The 13,143-nt window shown below is 41.7% G+C and overlaps 2 protein-coding genes across 2 annotated transcripts; both read right to left on the bottom strand.

The window, feature by feature from the left end:
- Window positions 1-733: 733 nt before the first annotated feature.
- LOC134177593 (uncharacterized) lies at window positions 734-2,167 on the bottom strand. The gene is made up of 2 exons (XM_062644369.1): window positions 1,630-2,167; window positions 734-1,578 (listed from the first exon to the last, which is right to left on the bottom strand). The coding sequence occupies exons 1-2, from the start codon at window positions 2,165-2,167 to the stop codon at window positions 734-736; spliced, it is 1,383 nt and encodes a 460-aa protein (XP_062500353.1).
- Window positions 2,168-11,620: 9,453 nt separating this feature from the next.
- LOC134177551 (uncharacterized) lies at window positions 11,621-12,649 on the bottom strand. Its single transcript, XM_062644330.1, has 3 exons — window positions 12,631-12,649; window positions 11,808-12,561; window positions 11,621-11,747 (listed from the first exon to the last, which is right to left on the bottom strand). The coding sequence occupies exons 2-3, from the start codon at window positions 12,531-12,533 to the stop codon at window positions 11,694-11,696; spliced, it is 780 nt and encodes a 259-aa protein (XP_062500314.1). The 5' UTR covers window positions 12,534-12,561; window positions 12,631-12,649; the 3' UTR covers window positions 11,621-11,693.
- Window positions 12,650-13,143: the final 494 nt, after the last annotated feature.

The following is a 13,143-nucleotide window of genomic DNA, read 5'->3' as shown; positions in this document are numbered from 1 at the left end:
GACCGACACATCAAAATAGGCAGGTTTTCCCTGAGAGAAATCAGGGTGATAAACATCACTCGGTCTATCAAAGGACAGAGTCGAGCATCCTTGTTCACGACGTGTATCAGCATTTTCCTTCCAGAGACAGTGGTAGATAACATCACATACAGCATCATGACGTTTAATTCTCAACGGTCCGCAACCAAGGGCATGGTCGCCATGTTCATCAAGGACATGATTACATGTACATCTGTATGACGTGGGATGACGTGGAAATACAGCTATTCCTAGACGTAATCGCAAGGCAAAAACAAACTCCTGAGGGGACATGGCTAGGCCGAGACTGCGGTTAGGAATTGCCCTCAACCAAACCCCCGAGTGAGGAGTTATCACTGCTTTCAGTCGTGTTTGATCACGTAGGCTGAGACAGCTTTCTTCAATATTACATTTCGCGTTGTTATCCAAGATCTGATGGATATCATGTTGATTAGAGACTGGCATGTATGTATGTATATAGCGGTACAGCCACGGCTGATTCATCAGTTCTTTGCTACAGGAGATAGTTCGATATTGTGGCGCGACCAAGTTGATTTCAATTTACAGTTAACCATCTGTCAGATGAGTGTTGCAATCCTCATAATTACAGCAGTGATAAAGATGAGCAGCTTCGCTTCAACTACGCCATGTGAACGTCAGAAATGTTCTGCGGTACGAAGTTCAATTCCCTGAAAACGGATTGTGGTCTAGTAGACTAGCTAGGAAAGGGAATTTGAAGGATGTCTAGCTGTATGCGAAGTAAGTCTTGATCAAAATCATTGCCATATACTTCAATAACTTTCTGAATGTCTGCCTCAAAGTCTTTCCCCGATATAGCATTGAGCAATAGATTTTCAAGGGAGCAATAAACTTTGTAGCCCGGTTGGTCAAAACGGTTCTCGATTGAAGAAATGACCCGATCAAATGCAGCATAGTATATTATCCTGTAGTGTTCTTTTACTGTCAACAGAACATAACTCTCACCAGCACCTGATAGGTCAAATCGTGCAGGTAATCTCCTTTCCCGGGGTAGAGCTGGCTCGTCTACGTCTACAGTCTCACTGTGCTTGACCACTTTGTTCCAGAATTTGGTAAATGCTGAGTCAGTCCTGTGCTTCAGCATGGTGTCCAACGTCAGCTCGGCTGCAGCTTGACCATCTGCAGCTGAAATCTTCTTACTTTGCAGGACACAACTAAGGTTTTCTGCCATACCTAATACGCTCTCACCAAGCATGACTCCAAACAAGAAAGAAAACTTTTCCATTTGAGACCTGATTCCGTTAACTCTGGCAGACGTTTCCATGTCATGTTTAGCAAAGTCTGCAAATGTACTTAAGCTCTGTTGCAAGACTGAGTTGTTTTGCCTGACACTACTCAGAGACTTTGACCGTACAGTCCACCTAGTTGGACATAAGGTTCTGAAGCCAGGATCATTAGGTGCCAGTTCTTCCTTTAATCTCAGAAATTCGGCCTTGCGATTTGCTGAATATTTCAGTAATTTTGATAATTCAAATGTGGTGTCTACTGCATCTTTCACAATTTTCACCTCACGAACACTTTCTTGGCAGGCAAGGTTTAATGAGTGACCATATCAATGTGTGTATATGGCACGTCTTTCTAAACAAGATATTTGAGTTGCTACACCATTTCTTTGCCCTTTCATGACAGCTGCTCCATCATAGCACTGTCCCCGACAACGCTCTATTGAAAGATTCAGCCGTAACAGGACATCCTGAATGATTGCAACAAGTGAGTCTGCAGTCAGGCTTGCTGTGCTGTAAAGACCAACGAAATCTTCATGGACATCAAGCTTATCATCAACCCAGCAGAGAACGAAAACAACTTGCTCTGTGGTGCTGATATCTGTAGCTTCATCCACCATAATGGTGAACACTGATGATCTAATGTCAGATACAATGTCTCTCAGAACACGTTGACCCGTAACTCTTAACACCTCATTTTGCACATCTTTGGAAGTGTACTTATCTGTCTTCTTTTTTGTCCAAGTTGCCAGATTTGCATCTTCTTTGCTGAGAAGCTTGATGAGTTGGTTAAAATTACCGTCCAGTTCATACGAACCATCACCACGTAGTGGCAATCCTTGTCTTGCTAGAAACTGAACAACACCAAATATTTTCTTAAGTAACATTTAGTTTGTTAATTCAAGAAATATTTCACATTACAAGTATGTTTTATACATATCTATAAGAACAATCTAATTTTAGAATGTTTACCGTGAATACTACTACAGTATTTCCCGCCCAATTATCCGGTTGGGGCAACCAATTATCCGACTCAGTCAATCAATTATCCGGTTGGGGCAACCAATTATTCGCTTCAGACAACCAACTATCCGGTTAGGGCAACCAATTATTCGACTCAGCCAATCAATTATCCGATTGGGGCAACCAATTATCCGACTCATGGTTTAATTATGAGCAGTGTAGCTATATAGAAGCGCTGGTTAGAGGAATAATAGCGCGTACTGACGGATGTTGTCGCCGTACTGCTGCATCAGTAAACAGGGTAATTCTTGCTTCGCTATTAATTATTCGCGGAGGAAAAACCGTCAGTAATTAATTATCGCCCACCAGCGCGGATGACCACACAAAGACATGGCGCAGTTGCAGTTGTTGCAGCGATGGTCAGACTCTTGTCGCAGCAAGACGGCAACTTCTGCTAGATTTGTGTCCTGACGCACTGAAGGACTTAGCAGGTGCTCTAGGCCTCAACGCGCTCTCTAGCTAACATGTACTCACCGTAAAGCTGCACATGCAAGCAAAATTAGAGAGAATATGTACTGTAGCACTCAGAAGAATTAACAACCACGCTACTCAAACACACGTTGATAAAGTACATGTTACGTCTACAGTCTAGGTAGCTCTAAACTCTCCAGGTCGATCGCTAGGCGATTGTGAATTTCTTTCACTCAGAATTGGATGAGGGCGCGAATCTGAGAGTGTCGGTGGTGCAGTGGTCTTTTCTCTCAAGTCAATGAGATTGATATGCGAAAAGAAGAACAGCAGAGCTGTTCAGTTGCGGCGCGCTGCAGCTGGATCCTCACATTCACATGTGTAGTAGCTTATTTGTCATAGCGTTTCCCACGATGCTATCAATCTGCATCAGAGAGAGTTTTGACTAAGACCCAAAGCACTGAACAACTAACCAGCGATGCAAGGTGAGAGTTTCATTCTCGAAGTGTACAGCTTGCCAGAGGGACATCGGATAATTGGTTGCCCCAACCGGATAATTGATTGACTGAGTCGGATAATTGGTTGCCCCAACCGGATAATTGATTGACTGAGTCGGATAATTGGTTGCCCCAACCGAATAATTGGGCGAGAAATACTGTAGTACTGCACTAATAAGCATGTGCGCATGTACTCTAGATTATGTCGCAATCAAAATGATTTTCTCTAAATAATGAATGCAAGTTGTTTGCATTATTTGTTTAGATCAATCGAAATTGATACCCAGCAGGTAGCTGATGTAGCAAAACGGTCGATTTTTTACTGGTTTATTACATATTTCTTGCTTTTTACACCTTTGCTCTTACTCTGTAATCAGACAATGTTTGGATCAATTAAAATGAGTTATTTATTGTAGTCCAATTGTTGCATTAATTGTCCACGTTGACGACGATGTTGGTAAGAACTGAAACATCATGTTTGACATACTGACCATCGCGCTGTTATCAAACAATCAAACGCATTAGAGATTGCAATGTGCAATAGAATGTAATTGTGCTCTCACCTTGTATTGTTGTAGTGCCAGTTTAATCAACTTTTCCTACTGTCTTATCTTTCCATAATTTACTTTTATTTGGTTTAGCATACAAAGCGGCTAAGTCTTTGTCATTGTCTTTCTCGATATTTAGCTCACTGTTTGGTTTTGTTTCTGGCGTCATTTTTGTCCCAATTCGTCAAACTGTGCCTAATCGGATTCATGAACTTGGTAAGACGCTGCCTGCTTAAGTTTATCCCAAGATTCGTCTGAATAACTCCAATTCAATTTTTCTTGCTCTGCACGACTGTCTTGTGTGTCCTCAAGCGAAGGCAACGTACACACATACACACACACACACACACACACACACACACACACACACACACACACACACACACACACACAAAGACAGACAGACAGACAGACAGACAGACAGACAGACAGACAGACAGACAGACAGACACACACACACACACACACACACACACACATACACACACACACACACACACACACACACACACACACACAAAGACAGACAGACAGACAGACAGACAGACAGACAGACAGACAGACAGACAGACACACACACACACACACACACACACACACACATACACACACACACACACACACACACACACACACACACACACACACACACACATAGTGCCACTCACATTAGAAAAGATAAATCCTGACACATAAGATGAACTGTGACAAGACATTTTAGAATGATCGACGTGGAATCTTGCCGATAGACACGACTTGCTTTCTTTTTGTTGACAGAAGCATAAACAGCTCGCGTGCACCGCTATTTTCTTGCTCTATGAGTGGTGCGTTTGAGTTTGAGGATTTGGCGTTGAATGGGGTTACATCAAAATTTTGTGCCGCAGTTTCTGTAATGATGTCGGGTAACGTATTGATGGTGATGCCAACTTTGCTTGATTGGTCAATTGAATTTTCTGTCTTTAAGCTTTCTTCGGACTTTAGGTTAGAAAATGTACTCGTAGTCGCCTCTTCTTCGTCTTTGTCGACAATAGGGTGTGAAAATTTTTAACTCAGAGAAAACTAGACTTATTGATATTTACTAAATGGCACTTGCAACATGTTTTCATGACATTGTCATACTTATTGTTCTCATAGTTTGAGGTAGGCTGATGCCTGCCTGCTTCAATTTTTGTCATACATTTGCAAGTTTTTAAATATATGTTGCAGTGCTTAATTTTTCTTCCCACAACAACACAAACCACAGAACGCTTGTATTGAGCGATGGTGCTTGTACGATAGAAATACGGCAACAGTGAGAAGAAGAACAATAATAAAAGTAGAAATCAGAGCTACAACCCATGATCCCAAGCCTGCAATATTAGACTACTCTAAACTATAGAACGTACATTTTCCAAAAATGGTGTTGAGTAGTAACTACGCACCACCGTTTGTTTTGCAGGATCCTTGAACGCTTAGAAATGACGTGGCAGTTGTAGAGAGGATTGTTGTGATTTTGGTTCTAGAACTTGAAATGTAATGGGAATGTAGACTCTTGCTGTGGTATTTCCGAGTTTTGCAATTATCTGGTATGCCTCACTGTCTGATATTTGGATGTTCTTCATGATAAAGAATAGATATTGAACAAGAAATCGATTGGTTATCTTGCCATCATGACGAAATGTAATTGTCTGTCTTTCGTGGTGCCTCGTCACATTGTATTGCAATGTCAAAGTAGAATTAGCGGAAAATGTAACCGTCGACTTTCAGATATATAAAATCGTCCTTCGTAACTCAAAACAATTTGTAATGTTTCACTTGTTGAAGTCAAGTTTGTTTTTGTTTCTGGGTAAGTGTTTGTTGGTTTGTATGTGTGATACGTTGTGCTCGTGATAATTGGCCTCGTGATAGTTGGCCTCGTGATAGTTGGTTTCGTGATAGTTGGCGGTTTCGTAGAATTTTTTTATGATTAGTGCTTCTTACTGAGCGTTTCACCGTGGCTGACGTTATACTAGAAAGTGATGTTGCATTTGGTGGCACAACATCTAAATTTAATATAAATAGCTAACGATTTGCTACTGACATGTTGCATTACACATGAATACAAATTGATAACAAATTCTTTGCTATTACTTGTTTTGGCACTGGCAGAAAGAGAAAAATTTGGTGGACGAATCCAAGGTTTAACTGAAACAGTTGTATATACGCAGCAAATAATTTGCAGTCTCTTCTGTATGGATGTCATCTACAGACAAGCGTTTCGGTAGTAATATCTAAAGTCATCGATGGGACCGCGTTCTCATTTTATGAAATATTTCATTTACTATAGGCATATCTCTTTAATCTGTGTAGAAGGTAGGCTCAACGTGTAGCCGTCGATTGCTTGTGTTTGTCCTTCTCTTACCTGGACATTTTGATAAATTAAAGTAGTAACCAGGAGAATAGTTTGCGTTGACTATTTGTGCTGCAGAAAACAGACACACATGGTTATAATAACGTCGATTTTCTGCCACAAATATAAGTGTGTGTGTGTGTGTGTGTGTGTGTGTGTGTGTGTGTGTGTGTGTGTGTGTGTGTGTGTGTGTGTGTGTGTGTGTGTGTGTGTGTGTGTGTGTGTGTGTATGTGGCATGGCGGAGGTCACAGTGTAGGTGCTCGCTTTGTCTTTGCTACTTTGGCGTATTTTCGCTTGACTTTATGCAAACATCACTGTATCTACCTCTCTTTAATTAAACACCAGGAAATGTAAGGAAACGGCACACCCGGCGTCATGGTAGGGAATGCGGCAACATGTCTTTAGTTTGGAAACACACGCATGTCGCTCGTGATACTGTACCTGCCTCAAGAGCTTGCAACCTCGAAGTAGCGAAGAGAAAGCCACAGCTTTTTGGTACAAACCAGTTTGCGGAGGCTAGCTGTTGCATGGAGTACGCAGACAAAGCGTAACCGGAAAGGTCCCAAGTGTGGAATATTGGTTGCTGGAACGTACGCAGTCTTCTAGATAAATAGGCTGATTTGCGAACTGCAAGAAAACAAAGCCGATCCACCATTCTACGAAAAGCGAGGTTTCTGGTTCAAGAGTTGGAAAGATACAATTTTTCTGTAACAGGTACGTCAGAAACAAAATGGTTGGAAATGACATCTACAACCTTGGAAGTCGCACGATTGTACATGCAGTCCGTGAAGTACCAAATGTGAGTGAAAGTTGTAATAGAGAAGAAGGTGTTGGTATTGTCCTTGCGCATACTGGTCTAGATGCATGGAATTGAGGAGGAAAAAATACAAGCAATGGAGCTCTCGTGTTGTGTGTTTGCAGCTAGTTTTCTTTTTTGAAATCTCTCCTGGAAGGTGCCGGAAATGGAGCATCGTTTCAGTTTATGCACATACAGCAAACAGTTCCATTGAAGAAATCAATAAATTTTATTTATATGTGTTTGGCAGCAATCAATCAGTCCCCTGGAAAGGATCAGATTATCATATTAGGAGACTGAAATGCTAGAGTTGGGAAAAGGAAAAGCTGTGGTGTTCTGCAACATGTGATTGGTTGTGGTGGTATATGCCACAGGAATGATAGAGGTGAACAACTGCTGACTTTCTGTTAGGCAAATGGTTTCTCAGGAATTAACACTTGGTTCCAGAAATCACCAGAGAACCAAGTTACCTGGCAACATCCAGAACAAAACAATATCATTGTATAGACTATATATTCTTGTCCCAAGCAAACATCGAAGATTTTGTTGGGATGCTCATGCAATGCGAGGGGCCAACTGTTGGACTGATTATTACCTACTTCGAGCCAAATTTGCTTTGGACAACGACATTGGTCGAAAAAGAGAAAGCATATGATTACCAAACGCTTCAACGTGTCCAAGATTAGTGACTCTGCTGTTCAAAAATTCTGCTTTGAGATGGAGCGCATGATACAAACTACATGGAGTTCAACAGCCACCTTGGAGGATAAATGGTCTTGCCTGAGGTGTTCTCTATTGGAGTCAGCAAGGAAGGTCTTAGGCACAGACAAAAATAATGCACTGATTGGTTTTTTAGCGCTAGCAGTACCCTTCAACCTTTCGATCAACAATAGAAATGAGGCTTTGCCGAGGTGGTTGTCAACTAGAAAACAAGCTGAAAGAGATAGGTTCGTCTCGAATCGAAAGTTGGTTCAAAGAGAGGTACGATGCGCCAGAAATTCCAGGTACAGATTTCTAGGTATTCAAATATCACACAAGCCAAAAGATATGTGGGAATGTGTGAAGCATATGCAACATAATAAGTCAGGTCTTCTGCCACTACAGATCATCAAAATTTGGCAAAAAATAGTGCCATGTGTGAAACTGTTGAGGACAGACTAGTGAGGTGGACTGAACATTTCACTGGTGTGTTAAACGTTGAGACTACTTTTGCTCTGCCTCATGTAGAGAACCTGAAACAACAAGAGGAGGTCATTGACCTGACTCGCCTTCCCGACTTGGAAGAGCTAACGTCAGCCATTGAGATGCTAAAACCAAACAAAGCGGCTGGTACAATGGTATTTTACCTAAAATGGTAAAATGTCCTAGTCCAAATTTCAAGCAAGCATTTTTGACTTGGTGCATGATTTGCAGAAAGGAGGACGTGTGATGAAGAAACGGGCAGATGCAATCATAGCTCCCATTCCTAAAAAGGGTTCTCTCCAACACGATGACAATTGCAGAGGAATATGTCTTTTAGATGTTGTTGGTAAGACTGTCGCTGGAATTCTCAAGTTTCGCCTAGCTGTCTTTGCATAAACTTGTCTTTTAGAGTCACAACGCGGTTTTCGCAATGGAAGAGGCTGTGAAGACATGATCTCCTGCTTACGACAGGTAATGGGGAAAACAAGAGAGCACAACAGCAAAGGTTCTGCAGTATTTGTGGACATTAAAAGGGGTATGTCTCTGTACCTAGAGAGGCTCTCTATTCAGTTCTGAAGAAAGAAGGTATTCCATCATCACTGATTACAGTTGTTTGATCCTTTCATGACCAGATGTCAGCGGCAGTCATGTATGAGGGTAACCTTGGAGACGAAACTCAAGCACGAAATAGTCTAAGGCAGGGATGTGTTTTGGCACCAATTTTATTCAATATATACATTAACTGTGTCACGAGAGAGTGGAGAGAGAAAGTGAATGATACAGGCATTATTTTCAAGTATGACATGACCAAGTCTTTGGTTGGAGGATATAAAAAAGAAACGCTTCTGACGGGATGGCAATGGAATTGCAGTTTGTTAATGACTCAGCATTACTGACAGAAACAGGAGAGTGCAAAGGCTGCAATCCAAAACTTTGCCTCAATTGCTGCAAGCTATGGGTTGACGGTGAGTTATGAAAAGACAAAGTTGATGACCTATGGTCCCAAACTGTGTGTTGAAGATGCTGGGGATATTGATATAGGGATTCCCGGTCGCATTATGCAACACGTAAAACAGTTCAAATATCTTGGTTCCATCATATCAGATGATTTGAGCTTAGACCTGGGCATAACAGAAAGAATTGTTCAAGCAGGAAAGTGCTTGGGAGCACTAAAAGGAGCTGTCTTTTAGTCTCCCCATGTAACATCTGAAACAAAATGTGCTGTTCCAGTCAACTGTCTTATCAATTCTAATGTTTGGATCATCTTCCTGGGCCGTGACTAGAAGAGATATCACAAGGCTTGTCTCATTTACAAGTCAATTTTAACGTTTCATGTTGGGTATAGACAAGTTCAAACAACAATCGGAACGAATCACATCAAACGAAATCAGGCACAAGCTTGCCATTATTGAAACTGCAGAAGTCTCTTTGATGGCTAAGCGGGTTAGATGGCTTGGTCATCTAGAACGTATGGAAGATCATCGTCTGCCCAAGCAGATGCTTCATGCGTAGCTACCATCAACTCGTCCAACGCATGGGGTCAGATTAAGGTGGAAAGACAGGATTGTAAAAGACCTTACAATGGTTGGCCTAACAAGCACCTGGTCCCAGCTTACGCAGGACAGGCAGAAGTAGAAGAACGTCTGCGCTGGCAAAATTAACTCAATCGTCACTGCAAGAGTAAAATTGGAAAATGCCCAAAGTAGTCAAAAGGCTCTTGACAGAGCCGATCCCAGCAGATGTCAAGACCAGCAGACTCTGCTGTGCACTACCTGCAAGCGACTGTTTAAGTCAAAAACAAGAAAAAAGACACAATTGTAACAGAGTAAAAATCGGCTAAATCCACAGAAACGAGCAAAGGCCGAAATCAAGTGCAAAAGATCGGTCGTTTATTCACACAAGAGAGTGACAAGAAAAAACATAAATGTTATCAATGTATTTAGAGTTGTAACGTATTTACCAGATAGCGACTTTCTTTTTCCTCCGCTTTTTACGTTTTGCCATTATCTATGTGGATGGGCAATTGAAGGTTGAAGGTTGAAGGTTGAAGGTGTGACAGTCTCTTTGTGTTTTGTGATGTATGACATACATGACCCGTATATGATGTAACAACATTGTCATAGGACCGATACTTAGATTTTGGTTGTTTTGTTTACTGTTCTTTATGAGCAAATCGGTCTTGTTATCTGTAGCAAACTAGGTGATGTTGACGTGTTTTGGTCGATATCTGTCAGGCTGCAGAGTGACGGATTGGCCTGTCAAGAGATAGACATCAAGACTTGTTTGCTCGGGTCTGTACGGACCACCACCTGCTCACACAAATTAATTTTGTGTTATTTTATTACTCGTAAAACAAGACCGATGCTCTATGGCCCAACTGAAACTAGTCGAGTTTGTTCGAATGCATTTTATAGCCAACTTTTTCTAGACGGCGGCAGGAAAATAGTCCAATTTAATGTATATCAGGTTTCTCACCACACTGTAACGATTTTTATGACTTTTTGGTCTAGGGCCAAAATTATACCTTATTTGTATAATTTTTGCATTGCAATATTTGCAACAGATACTCGTGTGTGTGTGTGTGTGTGTGTGTGTGTGTGTGTGTGTGTGTGTGCGTGCGTTCGTGCGTCCGTGCGTGCGTGTGTGCTTGCGTTCGTGTGTGTGTATGTCGTCTTAGCTCAATTGGTTAGAGGGTTGTATTACGAGAATAGAAACATCAGTCCTTTTGGGTCTTGGGTTCCAGTCTAAGCACAGGCATAATTCCCTTTGGCAAAGAACTCACACGAAATTGCCTCTCTTGACTCAGGAGTGTATGTCTATCTGTTCATTGGCTGAGGGTAGACAAGACCGCTGGCTTAGCACTATAACATCCTGCAGCAGACGGGTACTTGTGGGTTTGGTGTCTAGTCCCAGAGCTGCGCTATAGTCAATGCTCTTGGATGACTCTGGCCAAGCTCCAGGTGGATAGTCAGGGCTAGCCCTAGGCCTCCTCGCAGCACATCAGAGCTATCTTTGCAACCGATCAGATGGTCAACGTCGAACGAAGTGAAGAGCTCAACATTTGTTTATGTGTGTGAGGGTGTGTGCGCGCGCGCGCAAGCTTGTGTGTGTAATGCTATAGCTCATTTGGTAAGAGAATCATCAAATAGAGTGTGCACATCTGGGATCTTCTAAGGTTGCAAGATAGTTCAAGTCACAGTGGTGGCGAGCTATGGCCCTTGGGCAAGAAACTCACACAAAGTTCTCTTTCTCAACTCAATCTAGGAGTACCTGTGGTTTGCTTGTGGTCATGAATGCCTTGATTGTAAACAAGAAATCGTTTACAGTCTTTGGATTCAGTTGATAGCACATATTGTATTACAAGAAACGCAGGAGTTAATATCCAGAAATAGATCTCCATTATGCTAAGAAATTTATATCCAACACGTAGTCATCACTTTCTCCAAATTCATAATGTATTCATCATTCTCTAGTTATACCAAATCAGGTCTACTAATTGACTATAAATCTATTCTGACGTAGTTTAAATATACATCACTTAATTGAAGTTTGCAATAAAGTACCCGTTGTCACGTATCGACCGTTCGTTGTCACAGCTTTTTGTTGAGTGCAGAGAGGTCGAGTTCGACGTACTGAATACTGTGCTGTCGTCCACAACAAGACACATCAGAGAACACATTTCACATTAAAAATATACTATTTACCTTGCTTCGACTGTCAGCTTTTTCCGTTGCATCATATTTCTTTGGTTTTGGTTTCATCAGTTGCGCGTACAAAACAGTTGAGTCTTGGTCGGTGTCTTTTTCGGTACTTTGGCTGGGTTCTTGACTGGTGTCTTTTGCTGTGATTTGATCAGAGCGTTGACCGGTGTCTTGATGGCTGTCTTTCTTGGCGTCTTCCTTTGTTTGTAAATCTTGCTTTTCCAACTTTTTGGAATCATCTTTCTCAGATTTCTCTTTTTTAGATTTATAGAGACCAAAAGGGACTGGACGTTGAGGTTTATTTTGAGTGCCATCGATGGGGCTTGTATTGGAGTTTGTGTCTTTGACACGAATTTCTTCTGGTGCTTTTTCGGTTGTAGGAGGAGTATTCACTTTCGGAGAGGGAGGGATGCATATGGGCACGTAGGCTGAACTGTGAGGCACCGCCACCGATGGAGTCGGCTTGATGTTTTCTTGAGGATCACGAACTGATTTCTTCTTGTTAACGCAAGCATAAATGGGCATTTCGTGGATTTCTTTATTCACTGTCTCGGTAGGTTGTACGTCTGCGTCGATTTTGTCGGATGTGGCGTCAATCGGTTTTTGAGCTGCAGCCTCTGTAATGATGTCTGGTAAAGTATGGCTTGTGTGCTCGAGTGTGTGTGATTGGTCGATTGGCGTTTCTGCGTACAAATGCTCCTCGGATGTACGTCTACGAAATGTACCCATAGTTATATCATCTTTTTCTACCTTGAAACTGAAGTGAAAGACAGAGCAATTAGTCGTGGTCAGAAATAGACTCTATTGTATAGGTGTCATGTATTACTCGTAGAATTTAGTATCGCAGTTATCGTGCCAGTGACTTGCAGTTTGGCGTCTACCTGCATCGATTAGAATAATCAGCAAATGGTCAGACGTGCTTTACAAACGGCTGGTTTTGATTTGCTTACGTTTTCTAATTTTGCGGCAACTTGAAAAACGGAATGTCAGCAATGTTTGACGGTGCTTGTAGGACAAGAAGACGATCACAATGAGGAGAATAAAAACAAATAGAGCAATTGTTACTATAACCCATGATTCTATAACAGTATCATGATCAAAGAAATTCATTTCTGGTAATGTATACTACGTGCAAATGCTCACCAACTGTTGACCTTGTCAACACTTGATTTCTAGTACTTGATTCTGTTGGTACTTTTGTTACCACAGAATCGTTGTCCGTAGACAGCGTGGCATTTGCAGTTTGTAAAACTTGAACAGTAACACGAGTTGTTATTGTCATTGGAGTACTCTTTGTTGGACTGTATACGGGTTTGGTTGGTGTTGTGATTCTATTTGT

This window comes from Corticium candelabrum, chromosome 3 (genome assembly GCF_963422355.1).
Source record: "Corticium candelabrum chromosome 3, ooCorCand1.1, whole genome shotgun sequence".
Classification (NCBI taxonomy): Eukaryota; Metazoa; Porifera; class Homoscleromorpha; order Homosclerophorida; family Plakinidae; genus Corticium; species Corticium candelabrum.
This window is presented reverse-complemented; position numbering and strand designations above follow the sequence as displayed.

Bases quoted from the DNA above. Each gene is read 5' to 3' on its own strand.
- LOC134177593 (XM_062644369.1), bottom strand. From the start codon at position 2,167: ATGTTACTTAAGAAAATATTTGGTGTTGTTCAGTTTCTAGCAAGACAA. The intron at 1,579-1,629 runs GTGCCATATACA...TTGCCTGCCAAG, and splicing joins AATATCTTGTTTAGAAAGAC to AAAGTGTTCGTGAGGTGAAA.
- LOC134177551 (XM_062644330.1), bottom strand. From the start codon at position 12,533: ATGGGTACATTTCGTAGACGTACATCCGAGGAGCATTTGTACGCAGAA. The intron at 11,748-11,807 runs GTAAATAGTATA...TGTGGACGACAG, and splicing joins AAGCTGACAGTCGAAGCAAG to CACAGTATTCAGTACGTCGA.